General features: G+C 40.5%; 2 protein-coding genes across 6 annotated transcripts; one reads left to right on the top strand and one right to left on the bottom strand.

Moving 5' to 3' along the window:
• Window positions 1-633: 633 nt before the first annotated feature.
• Window positions 634-5,237, top strand: ndufaf6 (NADH:ubiquinone oxidoreductase complex assembly factor 6). Its single transcript, XM_088307619.1, has 9 exons — window positions 634-868; window positions 1,557-1,656; window positions 1,808-1,930; window positions 2,248-2,304; window positions 2,427-2,529; window positions 2,598-2,731; window positions 2,883-2,984; window positions 3,383-3,439; window positions 4,869-5,237. The coding sequence occupies exons 1-9, from the start codon at window positions 696-698 to the stop codon at window positions 4,995-4,997; spliced, it is 978 nt and encodes a 325-aa protein (XP_088163745.1). The 5' UTR covers window positions 634-695; the 3' UTR covers window positions 4,998-5,237.
• On the bottom strand, window positions 2,162-12,310 carry LOC148328845 (beta-2 adrenergic receptor). 5 transcript variants are annotated; one of them, XR_015845691.1, is made up of 3 exons: window positions 12,294-12,310; window positions 7,991-10,148; window positions 2,162-3,288 (listed from the first exon to the last, which is right to left on the bottom strand). XR_015845691.1 is itself a non-coding variant. In XM_088307618.1 (2 exons), the coding sequence occupies exon 2, from the start codon at window positions 10,112-10,114 to the stop codon at window positions 9,080-9,082; it is 1,035 nt and encodes a 344-aa protein (XP_088163744.1). In that variant the 5' UTR covers window positions 10,115-10,148; window positions 10,935-11,733; the 3' UTR covers window positions 7,943-9,079. The 5 variants fall into 5 exon arrangements, 1 of the variants encoding a protein (XP_088163744.1); XR_015845692.1 differs by lacking the exon at window positions 12,294-12,310 and adding an exon at window positions 12,124-12,193; XR_015845690.1 differs by lacking the exon at window positions 12,294-12,310 and adding an exon at window positions 10,935-11,733.
• Between the last annotated feature and the right edge of the window lie 4,195 nt (window positions 12,311-16,505).

Below are 16,505 nucleotides of genomic sequence, written 5' to 3'. Positions count from 1 at the left end.
ATAATGATATAAACATAATTAATATTAAAATGTGAATTTAATAATAATAATAAACTTTCATTATAAGAGTGCAGCGACATTACGTAGTACGTTGTATTGTATGGTAAGTACATTGCAGGTGTTTGTACATTAAGCTGTAAAGACATCTGTAATTTAACTCAATGCCACTTTATGTTGGTTTATTATTTTTTTCCTTGTGTTTGTGAAATGCCCAGTCGACTGTTTTACGTCAATTCTGTGGTTTATGACAGTGGTAAAAGCTCTTAAAGAATAAACCTGTGTGTTGCCTATATGATATGTATTGTCAATGTTTGCTTGCCAGTTGAGCATTAATGTAAAATATATGTATATGTAGTTGGCATTGTAATGTTACCGGTGGCCAATGTCTCGCAACATTAAAAAATATGCAATTTGTTACTCTTTTTTCTCTTGGGACTTGTCCTATTAGAGGCGGCTAAAGCACGTTATCATTTTACATGAATAAAATAAAATAAAATGTAATATATTTTATAGTATTAAATTAGATTTAATTCCAATATAATTTAGTGTACTGGTAAATACCATGATACCAAAAACGCCCAATAAAACATGACCTTACACAGTCTCGCCTTAGATGGCGGTATTGAGCCGACAGGCAGTGTCCACCCACCAAAAACATGTAGCGAAGTAGAAAAGCAGGAAGTTGAAGGGTAAACATGGCATCCAGCATCAGTTGTATAAAACATTCACTGTTCTTCACTGTCCAGCGCAAGACATCCCCAACCGGCGCGTGTGCTCGGCGGGCGCCAGAAATTCGGAGTGTGAGAGCCGCGGCCAGTGCCACTGCGGACGTTGCGCACAATGAGAGGTTTTGCTTGGAGCTGGTCAGGTGGGTCCGCTCTCTGCTTGGCTAACAAGTTCAGTTGTGGGAGGAAGAGTTGGAAACAAACTCATACGGAAAATCGAAGGATGCAAGCGGCACTTTTCGGTCCTTAATTTATTTAACTTGCTAAAACCAATCCATCTGGTGTTGTATTTGCTAAGGATATATATATATATATATATAAATATAAATATAAATTTTACAATATTTGGTTTTAAAAAAAAACATGGAGCAATATATCTATTTAGATATTACATATGTAGGCCATCTGTCTCTAGGTGTGTTTTCTGTTTACTGAGTATCAACAATAGTATTCAGCGATTTATTATTTTTTTTTACCAATGTATGATATTCTTTGCAGTGCCCCAAACTCACAGAGATGCAAGGTTGAACATATTTTGATTTTGTTTTAGTAGGTTTATACTTCCTCTTTTTGTTTTCCTTACCCCAATTTGGATGACAGCAGAAATGCAACTCAAATACTGTTAAGCAGTATAATTTTATTTTGGTAGGTTCTACTTCCTATTTCTGCTTCCAAAAGCAGAAGCGTAGTTACATGCTGCCATGCAGAAGCACCCTGGGGCCAACTGCTTACATTCATTATGAAAGGCTCTATTGTTTTATGTCAATATTAATGAATTAGTATATCTTTTATCTGAAAGCACCATCTTGGCATGTCCTCCTCTCCCCTCAGGTCCAGGGACTATGAGGGCTTTGTGTGCTCCCTCCTGCTGCCAGAAGCTGCACGACGCTCCGCCTTGGCTTTGCGAGCATTCAACGTGGAGCTAGCACAGGCAGGTAGTCCATCAGCACTACAGGATGTTAGGGCTATTTTTTTGTGCTATGAAATTTATCACTCCAATCTACCAATCTACTTTAACCTTCTATAATGCTACTGATGTCTGATGGGTGTATTTCTTGCTTGATTGTTTTTCTCTCTACAAGGTGAAGGATTCCGTCTCCCAGAAATCTATTGGTCTGATGCGAATGCAGTTCTGGAAGACGGCTATTGAAGAAATCTACAGGGACAAACCACCCAACCAACCAGTCAGCGTTGAGCTGTGGAGGGTAACAAGCAAAATAATAGAACTTTTTAATACGCACTCAGACGCCACTGTGGAAAGCTGTTTGAGCATTTATTGGATATTCATGTACTAGTATGCTCTTTGGCCTCACTAATAAGACAATTTAGCACACTAATAGAACGACTGTCTCTAATAGGAGAACCAAAATACGTAGTTGTAGTTTTCTCCAGAAAAGTAATTGATTTATTAGTATGTTTTTTCACTCATCGACAAATTACCAGTTTTTTTTTAACACGGTGTATGTTGATATTTTAGTGTTTTTGAGAAGATGATGGATCCAGTGTGGATTCTGTTTTGCAGGCGGTGAAGAAGCACAACCTGACCAAGAGATGGCTGACAAGGATCATAGCAGAAAGGGTAAGGCTCCTTAGACCACAAAAAATGGGAGGTGGGGCGAACAATAAACCACAATGCAACGGTGAGGCACTGTATCGAAAACGATTGGATAGATTGGAATGAATTGTGGCGTTCCATTTCAGGAAAAAGATCTGGATGACAGAGGCTACCGGAACCTACAGGAGCTGGAGTCATACTCGGAGAACGCACAGTCTTCACTCTTGTACCTGCTGCTTGAGTCTTTAGGTAAGAAGGTCTCAACGAGAACAAAAAGATAAGAAAAAAAAAAATTCTGCCTTTGTTTGTTGCGGCAGGCGTAAAAGACGTCCATGCAGATCACGCGGCAAGTCACGTTGGCAAGGCTCACGGCATCGTGACGTGTCTGAGGGCAACATCTCATCACAGCGGCCGGCGCAGAGTCTACTTGCCTATGGACGTCTGCATGCTGGTGAGATAGTTTACTGGTATATGACTTCATGCCTGGATTTGCACTGCTGCTATGGTTTTTTTCCTGTGTATATTTTGGGTGAATATGTTTTTGTTTGTTCAAATATATGTGTTTGTCTTTGTCATTTGTCTGCATGTTTGTGTATTTTCAGCACGGAGCTTCTCAGGAGGACTTCATCCGCCGCAGCCGGGAGCAGAACATTCGGGATGTGGTGTACGACATCGCCAGTCAGGCTCACGTTCATCTGGAACACGTCAGTACGCAAACAAAGCAACACAACAAAACAAAAATGACAGACTTGTAATTTTGTTATGGATATGAAGATACATACTTCCTTTCTACCAATTACTACTTTCCTTTTTAGCCTTTGCGTTCGGTGCCATGTTGTGGTATCCCTTGACATTATGCACAAAACCAATTTTATAGGATATATGCCCTTAGAGCAAGCATGTTGGCTGATATTAACAGCTCTCTTCGGAGGCGCGAACATTCTTCAGTAATTAGCGTCAGAGCGTCAGTGTGAAGGTCGTTCTTGTGGCCGTATGCTGTTTCTGCTTCTGCAATCACACGCACACACAGTAGCTTAAGAGAACAGCAGCTTGTGTTTTATTTTTTGCTTTTGTCTCCTCCTCCCCCCCCTCTCCCTCCCAGGCACGTTCATTCAGCCCCAGCGTCCCGGCAGCTGCGACGCCGGCCTTCCTCCACACGGTAAGTCTTCTCACGGCAACTAATAGACAAATGAGACCTCCTGGCTTGGTTATGTGTCGGCATTGCTTCATTGCATCTGTCGCAAGATGTCTTGGATTTGTGCAAGTTGCTTAACAAACTTAAAATATACCCACAAAACTTCAAATCTACCCCAAAAGATGAGAAGACAACAGCACGCCATCCGTTTTGGGGTCAAAAGAGAATATCTTTATCATTAATCCGAGCAAAAGAAAATTATTGCTCAAGGGATAATAGCACCCTTTGGTTGATTACAAAGTAACAGACCTACTAATATCTCTATCTTTAGTAAAAATCTGCGATATAATTGTGGAGCAAACAATTCAATATAGTGAGTGTTCATGATGGGTCGAAAGACAGTCACGACACAGAAGTCTTTTTATACAAGAAATTTAATGTGAAACTCTCAACTGTATTTAGCAGCAAAGCGCTATTTCCCCTCGCAAGTCTTGACGTAGCGATAGGTAGCGAGCTGCTATCCCATGTAGAATATAGAAAGTGTGCCTTATTCGCCACTAAAAGCTACTTGGCATGAGAAAAGCATGTGATTTTCACGCCGCTGTGGTTATTTTTTGCATGTCCACGTGGGGAAACCTGCAAGGCGTCCTCTCTCAACCTTTTAAAAAATTCATTCGGAATAATTGCAGGCCTGAGCGAGTTCCGTCCGACGCATGAAGGAAACTTTGCAGAATGCATATAAATACATGTGCATTATAGATAAAATGTTAAGAAAAAGGTAATTCCACCATTTTTCTAACCGACGCAACAACGGTGGTATTTTTAATACCTTGTCACGTTTTGCTAGGCAGAATTGGTAGGACTTGATCGTGGATGGACAAAGGATGGCCATTAGTCTCTCAAAATTTTAGCACAAACATTTTCTAATTTCATGAAATAAAATAAAAATCTATATTTACATAGTAATAGTTACAAAAAATAAGGCTAAATTAATGTAACATATTTTAATATGAAAATAATAATTCATGCTCATTTTGTGATATTTTTTATTATGATGTTATTATTATTAAGCAATTATTTAATAAAAGAAATGTTAGCTGTTCAAAAAATGTTTATTTCACAAATATTTCTTATTGGATGAATCAATACAGTTTAAAAAAAACATTTCGGAATTGATTAATAAATTAAAGCATTAAATCTCTTTTTTTGTTAAGATGCTTCATGCTTATTTTTCATTTCATTAATTATAATTGATGTAGCTGTAATAAACCAATCATTATAAAATCTATGTTGAATATTTACTGTATCTAAAATTGTTTATTTCGCAAATATTTGTATTTGAAGGGAAAAAAATTTGATTTTAAAAAACGGCATAGATACCTTTTATGAAAATGATTCAGCCATAAAAAAACAGCTATGAACTTTTCTTTTATTGCGTTTGTGTAAAATGCAGGTGGTGCTAGAGGACTTCCTGCAGAGGGTGAGGAAGGCGGACTTTGACATCTTCGACCCGAGCCTGCAGAAAAGAAACCCCTTACTCGCCATCCAGCTCTACCTGCGCTCTTGGAAGAAGACCTATTGAAGACCCTCGAAGGCCTATATAAAGACTTCTGCGTAGGATCACATTCACGAAGTAGACCGAAAGAAATGGTGGACATTTACAGTGGATATAAAAAGTCTACACACCCCAGTTCCAATGCCCTCAGTTGACCAACGTGCCTGGGAGGGAGAGGGGGGGGGGGTAAAATAAAGAGAATTACGGTTGATGTTGAGTATTTATTTAAACACAAGTAAGCCAAGTTCACTAGTTTCAGGGGATTCATCTAATCATTCTAATGGGAAAGGCCATAGACGGCTTGACGATGTTCTAACATTTTAACCCAACGCATACGGTTCTGAAACTCATGTAGCCAGTACTCACAGAAATGTAATCTTTATAAAAGATTAATGATTACGTTACAGCAGTTTACTGAGCCACTTGCAGTAATTGTGAAACTCTTACTCGTTTGTCTGCGTGACAATTTCATACTGCTCCCCTGAAAAGTAGCTGCAATAAATGAATCGTGATATACCACCTGTTCTCTTATTTACATTTTATATAATTATGTTAATTATCGATGTTTTTATAAAGTACAATGTCAGATTTGGATTTTCCTTATTACAAAACATTGCACCAATTTTTATTAAAAAATGTTGGTATGGCTGGGACGGATTAAAGGCGTTTCCATTCATTTCAATGGGGACAGATGTTTTGAAATGCTTGTTTTGTGTTATAAGGTGGGAGTTTTATCAGGAATAACTTGCGAGCATGTAAACATGTTTGTTTGATTTAAGTAAGGAGTATTTGTAGTTATGTTTTTTGATTTTTTTTTTTTTTTAATTACTGGGATGCTGTAACTATATATGACACTGTCCCCCACGCCCAGCTTGCCTCCATTCATTCATGTATCGATTATGCCCCCCCCCCAAAAAAAAAAAACAACCAATGTGTGGATAAGAATCCTTTTTTTAGACTTTTATCCTTCTAAAGAAAATGCACGTTTGCAATGGCTGTCACGCTAGTGGCCTTACATAACGCTTCCCCACTGTTATGTGAAGGCAGCACGTGTTGCCGTGCATCTTTCATGACGTTAATCTTTCATGATAAGTAACGCGTAGAAAAAAAGTGCAACGTCTAAGGGGGAATGAAGGTGTTTTTTTTTTATTTTTTTTTTTTTTATACAGCAGGCAGGAAGCAACTCAGACGCCAGGAAAATGGGAAAGCGTCCTGTATGGGGTTTTTGTTAGTTATTTTTTTCGGTTCACAGACAAGAGCTGGGATGAAAGCTCATTAGTCTGAAATGAATCCTTTTGCCTTCAGCAGTTTGTATAATTCACATCATTGCTGTTTACACTGGCACAACAGCTGCACGCTGCACTCCACTGACCGCGGCTTTGTGCATTATTGACAGATGCCCTCTATAATTACCAATTAAGCAACTTCTCACCAATGAAAAGATTGGTTCCTCAACGATCGCCTCTCTCGCAAAGGTGTTCATCATTACCGCCTGCCCAACTCACTCGCAACGATTTCTTCCTCACCGCTTGCATGACTCACCCAGAAAGGTAGTTAAGGATACTGAGTATCGATAAAGGCATCTGTATCTGCCGATACCAGAGGGCCGATACTTAAGGCAAACAATTTTGACATCAAGTAAGTCCTCCTTGTCAGTAGTTTGTGTTACACTGAGGCGTTTTGACACGTTGGCAATTTATCATATCACAAAAATGTTTTTAGTCACGATTATTTGTGGGGAAAAGCAGTTCAGATGATGGGTGGATTATTTTCAAACAGGTGTGTACTACAACCACCCCATCCAGCATACCTTTCATCCTCATAAAAATCTGTCTTTCGCTGGCCCGTGTGGAAAAAAACTGGAGTGGGTCCAGTTACGGTTTTTACCAAAAAAAATGGGAACTGCCCAAAACTTTGATTAACGCCGATTTGAAGATGTCGGGAACACTCCAAGATATTTTGTCATTTCTTCCTGCCCCAAGTTGAAATAGTACTCCAGGAAATGTGCTTTGAGGCTTAGTCGTAGCTATCAAAGGTTTTTAATTGGGCCGTCACCAACTCTCACCTGATCGAGTGTGAGTGGACTTTAGGGGTCGCGGCGGCGGTGTCGAGCTCGTCGGCGTAATGGCTGAGAAAGTCTGAAGTTATCTTTTGATGCTGAAAAAGGTTTTAACACTGACTCGTTGCCCTTGAGAGCAGTTTAATAGTTCATCGAAGGGGAAAGCCCCCTTCAACCAACCCTTGGTTTCACCTCCAAAATCCGATCAGGGACTAGAGGCAGGAACAGGATGTTTCTCAAAAGATGCGACGAAGCATGGGCCTGACAGAATGTTAACTGTCAGCAAAATTATTGGGATTTCACAATTTTTTTTATTCTTTTATTGTTTTCCTATTATTGTTTCTCTGTTATTTACATTTAGTATGGTTTCCTTTACTGTCCAAATGGGCACCTAAGAGTTGATTCTCGTTAATATAGCACATCTATCTTTTAGTGGCTTTTGCGCTCCGCTCGCAAATAATCCACGTGATGTAATGGACGGTCACCGTTTTATGAACCCTTGACGCCTCCAGTTTATCATGACGCTCTGATGCCATATAGCTGGAATAAAAAGCATTGAGCAAGATACACATATCTCTTGATTAAAGAGGAGTTTAATCATGAGTCTTCCCCGCGCTTGTACCCATTGTGTCAAAGGTTGCATCTTGCTGAGAATTAGTGCAATAAATTTGAATGTGAGTAGAATAATTCAGTGAGGTTGATATGAACTTCACATATTGAAGTGGACCGCCATGTGTTTGATTACTGCTGAAAATTCACTCAAGAGCCCAATTTCCCATCCTTCTTTCTGAGTACAAGACGAATTGATGTAAAAAGTTGGTCTGTATCACACTTTTTATTGAGCTCAGATGAAGAATCATTTCACAGACTTTTAGCACAGCTTCACAAGACGAGCCTGCCTCCCACCCATTTAATATTCTCAGTGCACATGAAAATGAACGTTCAGCGAATCAAAACTTACCCAATTTGGTTTTGACAACGAAGATGGTGAGGGTGGCGGTGGTATTGACACTGTTGTTCTGAAGAAGTACTTAAGGTCTCAACACACCAATCGCACGTCGGTGCTCGGAAAATCGGAATACGCCGTCCGTTTCATGTAGCGCGTAACGTCGTAAAGTCTGAGCTCTTGTTGGGCGTCGGGAGGGGGGTCGTGTTCGCCTGATTCAACATTTAGAAACAGGTCGGGCTGTGACAGAAGCGGAAAAACTGAAAATATAAGCTAGTTCTCGAGAACTAAATGAACTTTTCTCATTTTCACATCTCCTTTATGGTCATAATGGTTGGCTGGACAGAAGAGCGCGAAGACGAAGTGATCACTCTCATTGACAAAAGACCGCCGTTATTAGGCAGCAGGTTACTTAGTGACTAGCGTCGCCAGTGGCATGGAGGGGTACTACATCTCATGCAAAGTAGGTCCGGAATAGTTGGCGTCTCCGTCTGCTTTTGAGGCGTGTTCTTCGCTCATTTTCCAGTCCGACATGCAGACGCGACCGGTGACCAAAATGGCCGACGTCGGATTGGTGTGTAGAGGCCTTTAGAGGTGACGGTAAAAGTCCGGTGGGTCAGGGGTTAGGTTTGGTAAAAGAGGAGTAGCTAAGGAGGGTTCGAGCACAGAAAGATGGTCAATTTGAATATCTACAATAATTTTGGCATTGGCAGGATACTGGTGAGCATTAGGGAGGAAGAGAGTGGTTAGGTAAAAGTTGGAGGTGGTCTCGTTCGTTGAGGTAAAAGGGGGCTAAGTACCACGCACAGGCAAGGTTAGGCAAAAGTGAAGGTAAGGAGTTAAGGTTAAGGATTAGGTTTATTAGTTGGATTAGGGCAAGGAACGTAGAGAGGTAAAATTAGATTACGCCCCTCTAACAAATCTATCGACATACACCCCGCTGACACGCCAAAACTGATAACACATACGCATCAACAACTTTGCCAAACAGCCGATACCACCCACGATCACCAACAACCCCTCGAACCCACAATATGAAAAGCTACACTTCTCCATGTCTCAACACGTCACGTTTATCAGTCCACAGTCTCAACAAAAAAAAACTCAAGTCTGTCTACAGCTCTTATTGGTGTTTCTCAGTAGCAACTTCTGCGCACACAACCTGAACTTGTGGTCTCGCACGCTGTAAATGATCACATTGCAGCAGCTGTTCGTGGTCAAAATCCAGAAGGCAAAGAAGGAGAAGTTGCACCACTCGTTGCCCATAACGTAGCCCACCAAGAAGACTGCAATGGGTGTGAAGGAAGCAGTAAAGGCCACTGTCAGCGTCCCGATGGTCTTGGCCGCCTTGATGTCAGAGAAGGTGGGCTTGCTGGCTTTCTGGCACTCGGCCTCTGCCAGGTGTTTTCTTCGCTTGGAGTGCTGCCTGATGCTGGACAGTGAGATGATGTTGATGGCCACCGTGCCGCTCAGTAGGGTGAAGTCGAAGGCCGGGAAGATCAGCAGGATGTTCCACGCCTGTGAAGGGAACTCGCCAATAGTTCCCAGGGCGTAGTTGCACATGCGACTGCAGGTGTTGTACTCCAGGACGATCTCGCGACTGAACAACAAGGGCGACACAGCTAGGAAGAAGCTCCCGACCCAGGAGAGCCCGATGAGGATGGTGGTTCGTTTGCGCGTGATCACCGAGTCCTTATGCAGTGGCCTCAGCACGGCAATGCTACGCTCTATCGTCATCATGAAGATGGTGGTGATGGACACCAGCGTGCACCCCGCAAAGATGGGTCCGATGACGGTGCAAGGGTGGAAACTCACCGACTGCGAGTTGTAAGCCATCCACTCGGGCGCAGACTCGCCAGCCATAAGGTAGAGTTCGGTGTACACAGACAGCGGCACCACAAAGGCACCCACCGCTAAGTCGGCCGCTGCCAACGAGGCTTTCAGGTATCCCTGCGGCGTGCGGAAGTGCTTGGTGCCCAAGATGACCGCCAGGGTCAGCAGGTTACCGAAAAGGATGGCCAGGATCAGCAGCACCATGAAGACCACCAAGAGGATTTTGTTGGCCAGCGTGCAGCAGCACACAGTGCACTGCGCCTCCTCCGTGCTGTCCAGCATGCTCGGCGGCCCGGGGTCAATCATTGGACAAACTCGGACCACACGCTCACATTAGCACCTGGAAGATAAATATAATTGACGATTAAGAGTTATGAGACTGGTTAGAGTTATCTGTATGGACTTTTGAGCCAGAGGGTGAAGTTCAAGTCCTGTTTTAGTCAAGATGTTAAAACAGCAACGACTTGGAGCGCTGATGGTCGGATTCGTTGCAACTGGCTAGGACCTAGGTGCTCTGTGCTAGCGCCACTCCCTAAAGGTACTGTAATGGGTAGGAAATGAAACTTTCGGATTCAACCCATGGTTAAGATTTGAATTGAGGGTCGAGGTTAGACGTATTGATTGGGGTTTTAATTTCGAGGTTACTTTTACTAGTGACTGGTGAGGAAGAGGTTTTACACGTTAGATTAAGGATTAGGAAGGAAGAGATTTAGGATTTGGTTAAGGTTATCTTACAGTTTAGGGAGTGTGAGAGTTTATAGACGGGTTTAAGTTAGAGTCAGGTTTAGGTGTTAGCAAACAAACTGATCTGGTTTGGACGCAGAGTTTAACAGAAGTCCTCGTTAGCAACACTTAGCAACAAAACTGCCTTGGAAAAAGGAACACTTAAGGTAGACAACAACAACTCTAAGCTATCTTTTCCAAGTCGTCAGACTTGAAATTGACATTGAAAAATAGTTTTGTTGACAACTTAAGCTTTCCATGACAACAAACGCAAGGACAGATGTTTATTCGTCTCTTCGGCGTAAACAGCCTCTCACTCGGTAGCACAACACGTACAAGGTCATTTTTTTTTGTTTGTATGAGCTAAGAGAAAAAAAATGAAGTGCTTGTTCACTGCAATGACCTTGGTCTTTGTGTCGCTGGGCCCTGGTCCTTCTTACTAAGAAAAAAAAGAGTCATAAAATAAAAAACAGAATACAACACAATAAACAGCAATGATTGGGCCCTCAGGTTCCATTTTTCATGGCCAATACTAAAAAAAAAATGTGGTTAGCTTTCAAAAATCTTGCATTGGATCAGATTTTGACACAATCCCTGTCCGTATTTGATATTGTATAAAAAATAAATTAAAAAATCCTGACGATATAGTCCGTCTAGGCTACCTGCATCCGATTGGAGCTCATTTTAGTGAATTTTCTTGTAGAAGAAGGTCAAAGTATGAGTTCCGGAATTTCCCCGATATGTCTGCTTCATACCAAAATGTCCGACTTCATGTTTGAAAATAATGATGAATTATTTGATATAAGAATGAGTTTTTATAACAAAAAAAATCATCTAAACTGATTCTGAAGGCTTGGGCAGATTTCATTGACATGGCAACACAGAAGATGAAATCTGGTTGGCCCAAAAAAAAAAAATCAGCATTCAAGCAGTGCAGCCAAAAGAGACGCTACAAAATGGAAACAAAATAGACTGAGACTAGCTCTATGGATAGATGGAAATAAATGAATACAATATCATGCAGCAAATGATATAATTTATTTCTGTCATCATGTTGTAATGTCATGTGACTTTATGTGAGTAAATAAGCCGGCTCTGTTGGCTCACGTGAGACTGGCGCAAACGGGCTGGATGGCTGGATGGACGATGACATCATAATCTCAGTTGACGGCTGTAGTAGTAAACACAGGCCAGCTGGCTGGACCGTCTTTTAATCCACACAGACATAAAGAAAAAAGGCGCTGCGACATGAAGCCGCAGCCGTCACATTTGACACCCCGGGCCACGGATAATATTAGGTATACGAGTGCGATCTAATGACGCCCTGGCAAAGAGCAATTTCGTTTCACTGACTTTTTGGTTTCTGATAGGCTCATTACAAATGCAGTGGTGTCTTTTTTATCCTTGTGTAATTTTTTTCAATGTCCCCGCTAGCTAAAAACTTTAAATATAATAATTTTAGTTGAAGTTTAAAAAATGTTTATGTGTATGAAATTCTATAAAGATATATTGCCGGCGTCAAGCCAAATCATCCAATATCACAGTTTAATCATAATTTCTGGGGAAGTTTGATAATTTTCTTTCAGACATACCTCTAGTACTTTTGATATCTAAAATTCCATTAGACACATCCATCCATTATCGAATCCGCTTATCCACACAATGACAAATAAAAATTAAAACCACACCTTTCTTTCTGACGCAGATGATGATTTGCCAATGTTTCAAACTGTCGCCGTAACTAAAGCAAAGGAGGACTTACGCCATTGTCAGATTTTCTTTGCCTTAAGGATCGGAGGCTGGTATCGGCAGCCTCCATGAGAACCTACACCTAAAAATAAGGCTGGTTTTGTTACTCGCCAATCCCTAAGATTTTTTGACCAAGCTTTTCTCAGTCCACACGTGATACGATTATTTTCTTACATTTTTTTTTTTTTTGCAGGGAGGCAGAATTGCAAAGCAGGGTGTACTGAACAAGTTTTATTAACAAAAACACTAGCATGGGTACGCTGGAAATATGCAAGCACTAACAAAGCCCTGAAAAAGATCAGAATTTAAAATAACAATTAAAAAAAAAAAAAGCAGGAAACAAAACAACATGACAGCAACAACGATGCAACAATGATAGAAAGAAACCAGGGACTTAAATACAAGCAAACTGACGTGATAACGAGGCACACCTGGACAGGACGCAAAGGGTTGGAGGGAACTGATTGGTTAATACAAGAGACCAGGATAACGAGAACAGGTGGATACAAAAACCGAATGAGGAAGCCAAATAAAGCACAAAGAAGAAAGATGATGAAACGAAAACCAAAAGCGATGTAAACAAAAACAAAATCCAACAAAGTGTTGTTCTTTCGCTCATGATGCTGTGTTAGTGGTTGGACAAAAATGACATTTCTGGGGTCTCCGCCAAGATTTAAAACAGACTTCACAAATGATGTATCGCAATATTGTTGGGCATGCAGTTTTCACTGTATAGTAGTGCGACCTTAATAACCTCTTTCTCGTATACAGTATATGGTCCAAACTGTTCAAACTATACCAGAACCCCACCCCCCTCCGCTACCCACCCTGTCATTGCTTATCTCTCAGTTTCACATTCATTTCCTCCAGCGGCCAAGTATACGCACACACACACATGCACACATAGTCCCTGCGTCCATGAAGCTGCTCATGCAGAAGGCTCGCTCATATCCAGCTAATCATCTTCCCCGGAGTGCCAGTACAAATAGATGCTTGGCAACAGTTGCACGAATATGTTGACATACATGGATTTTCTTGAGCTATACTTACACTTGCTATATTTTAAAAAAAGAAAAAGTCTACACACCCTTGTTTAAATGCCAGTTTTTCAAGATATGAGAAGGTGTTGAAAAAACTTTTGATCTAAAGCAGGCATGGGCAAACTACGGCCCGGGGGCCACATGCGGTCCGCTAAACGTTTTAATCCGGCCCGCCGAACTTGAAAAAAAATTTAATAAATAAACTTTGTTTAGGTTTTATTTTCTAAATACTGTGGTTTTTCAAAAACAGATATATTGTTGTAATGCTTTTGTTCAATTGCAGACATTTTATTGCATTTTTTTCTCAATAAATGTATTTTGCATTTTGAAGATTCTATTTTTTTTAAATTTACATTTCGAAATAATGATTGTGTTTTTTTTCTTTTTTCTTTTATTTTACTAAAGAAATGTGCAAACAAAATGTATTTTCTCCAGATCTTTAAAACATCTTAATATTTTAAAAAATATATACTTTATTTATCATTTTTATATTTTAATACTTAAAATATAGTTCTAATGTACATTCCTTGTTTTGTTTTATTTATTTTATCAAAGCAACAAACACATCCAAGAATGTCTTAATATTATCACTGTAGTAAAAATATCAAACAATATTTAAGGGAAAAAAAATCACATTTTTAAAAACTTCAAACTGTCACAGGTAATAAATAATTCTATTGTATTTTTGGTTCTCACATTAATTTTACCAAGCATATGAACACACCAACATTTTGATATATTTTGTTTGATATATTTTGATATATATATATATATATATATATATATATATATATATATATATATAATAATCCTAAGAAATCATGCTCGACTTACATTGAGTGTCACTTTGAGGAAGCCATTGGAAGCTGCTTCATCTTGCCCCCCTTCCACCAACCCCGTACCCCCTGCACGCATCCACGCATGCTTTTGGCCGATCCAGCTCCACTACACCACCCCTCCCAAATAATAAATAAAACTCATCAGCTCACGTCCCTCATGGCATCCTTGTAAGCGGATGGCTGGATTATGATGATGATGATGCACGGTGGTCCGCTCAGCTTTATAAGTGTCTCCTCCTGCTGCCTCTATTGGCTGATCATGAGGATGATGACAGCGGAGTTCTCCCCTCCCTCCCTATCTCACCCCCCTGCCCCTCTTTAGGAGTTCCAATGTACACACTCTCCTTTATGTTGACTCACACTGTTAGTGTTAGACTGTACTGCAAGTCCATTAAGGTGCATTAAGATGTTTATTCTGTGGCAATGCATTCATGGGAAGAATTCATCATTCATTAAAATAATGTAGTGGGCGTAAAGAAAACAGACATGTCCAAAACTGCACATAATATTTTCATATCCTCATTCGAACTAAAAGCTAAATCGTTACATCGGTCCTGTCGTTAATGAAAATCCATCTTCTCTCGCAGCATCCTCACTGGTTGGTCGCCAAAAGAGACATGGAGTGATTTGAGCTGTCTGAGAGCTTGCTTTTATCAACAAATCGCCCACACTTTTGGTTTGTCAATCAGTGACACTCATGATTTCCTTTAAGTGACACGAGTTGAAAATCCCATTGAAGTCATCTGTGTGAGTTGTCTACTTGCCTTTTGGCCTTTGCCACAGTGACCTGAAGTGATCTCTTTGTTACAGTGACAAGTATTCAAACGATAAAAATGACTGATCATAACTGTTGTGACAGTTATGAACCTTCAAACAACTGCTGCTTTAACAGACATGGAGCAGCAACACATACAAACAGAGCCTACAATGATACTCGATGTTGATGCAATTTTAGCACGTATACTTTTACTACTGTTGGGTTTTTGGCAGTAATGTACAAACTGTGGTACACTGGCTCCCTCTGGTGGTACGTAAAGGTACACCCATAGCCGAAATTTTGAAATTTTTATCTTCCTATATTTACGGTTCACATTATGCACAATGTTATAGTTTCACTTGTTTAAATCAGTAAAAATAATTAGTTTTCAGACACAGTTCAGTTGTATTCAACTTTGAACTACAATGCATTTCAAAAATTTGTGAACCGCTGTCATGGAGGATGTCATCCACGCGAGTGTGTGAAAATCTTTTGAGTTAACGTTGAATCTTTCGCTTCAGATGCTGACACAACACTTTAATCTGCATCCACTCTCTCGTCAGATCACTGGCCGGGCTGCCGCCGTGACTCCCGGATTAAGGATTACCCGGACAGTGCACACAGGGAAACACGGGATTACATCATGTGTGTGCGTGTGCGTGTGCGTGTGTGCGTGCGTGTCATCCAGTTCAAGCAGTTGCCAGAGTAGCGCCAAAGCAGCGGATAAACCGTAACGCTTTGAAGAGCAGAAATGACACTCAACATTTATTCATATCGCTCACAATGTACTTCATAGATGTAATTCAATGCAAAATTTCTCGCCCTTTTTGTAATAGACGCCGTGGTTTGCATGCATGTGCAACAATCGCAAATGAAACAGTTGCTGTCACGTTTGTCCGCGCCATGAAATGCAGTATAACACGCCTTTCTTTGTTGTCTTCAAGGGCCAAAAGCAACCTGTGTGACTTGACAAAACCTTACAAGTCACAATACACATAATTTGGCTCGCAGCATGACAATAGAGGGAAAGCACACAACCCTTTGATATAAATATTTTCCTATTAGAATCAACATTTGTATTCATCTCGGTCCTAAATCAATATTTTTTGTAATAATAATCAAATTATATCTAGATAAATTCAATAATTTATTTTTTTTAATCAGACATTTAAAGTTTGATTTATTCAATTTATTTTCAACATTTTCATTTCAATATGCAAAAATGCAAATGTTTTTAAAAATCCCCAAAATATTTTTAATATAATATATTGAAAATAAATGTTCGAAAAAAATATTTTATACATTTGTACATGCACGGGTTGAAAAATGCACATGCCGCTGCTGACGACGATGACATTGCTCCATTGCTTAGCCTGACTGTGGCGTGCTGATGGTGGACATTGCAGCGATGAAGAGGAGGAGCAGGGGGGCTATGATGACACAGCGGCTTGTGTGGCACGAGCCAGCGTTCGATCCCCGCACGCCACCAAAGAGCGTGGCGTTAATTCACTGTGACTGTGACATGCTTTGCTTGTTGTCTGCGGGCTTCCATCATCCTCATCCTCATCCTCATCACCCCAGCTGGGTGA

The sequence above is a fragment of the Idiotropiscis lumnitzeri genome, chromosome 10, assembly GCF_059441095.1.
Source record: "Idiotropiscis lumnitzeri isolate Australia: NSW breed Sydney's pygmy pipehorse chromosome 10, RoL_Ilum_1.0, whole genome shotgun sequence".
Classification (NCBI taxonomy): Eukaryota; Metazoa; Chordata; class Actinopteri; order Syngnathiformes; family Syngnathidae; genus Idiotropiscis; species Idiotropiscis lumnitzeri.
Note: the sequence above shows the minus strand (reverse complement) of the source record. Positions and strands in the feature narration are given on the sequence as shown.

Excerpts from the sequence above, each read along its gene's own strand:
- ndufaf6 (XM_088307619.1), top strand. The coding sequence starts at position 696 with ATGGCATCCAGCATCAGTTGTATAAAACATTCACTGTTCTTCACTGTC. Across the intron at positions 869-1,556 it reads TTTTGCTTGGAGCTGGTCAG|GTCCAGGGACTATGAGGGCT; the intron begins GTGGGTCCGCTC and ends CTCTCCCCTCAG. Across the intron at positions 2,985-3,382 it reads CTCACGTTCATCTGGAACAC|GCACGTTCATTCAGCCCCAG; the intron begins GTCAGTACGCAA and ends TCTCCCTCCCAG.
- LOC148328845 (XM_088307618.1), bottom strand. The coding sequence starts at position 10,114 with ATGATTGACCCCGGGCCGCCGAGCATGCTGGACAGCACGGAGGAGGCG.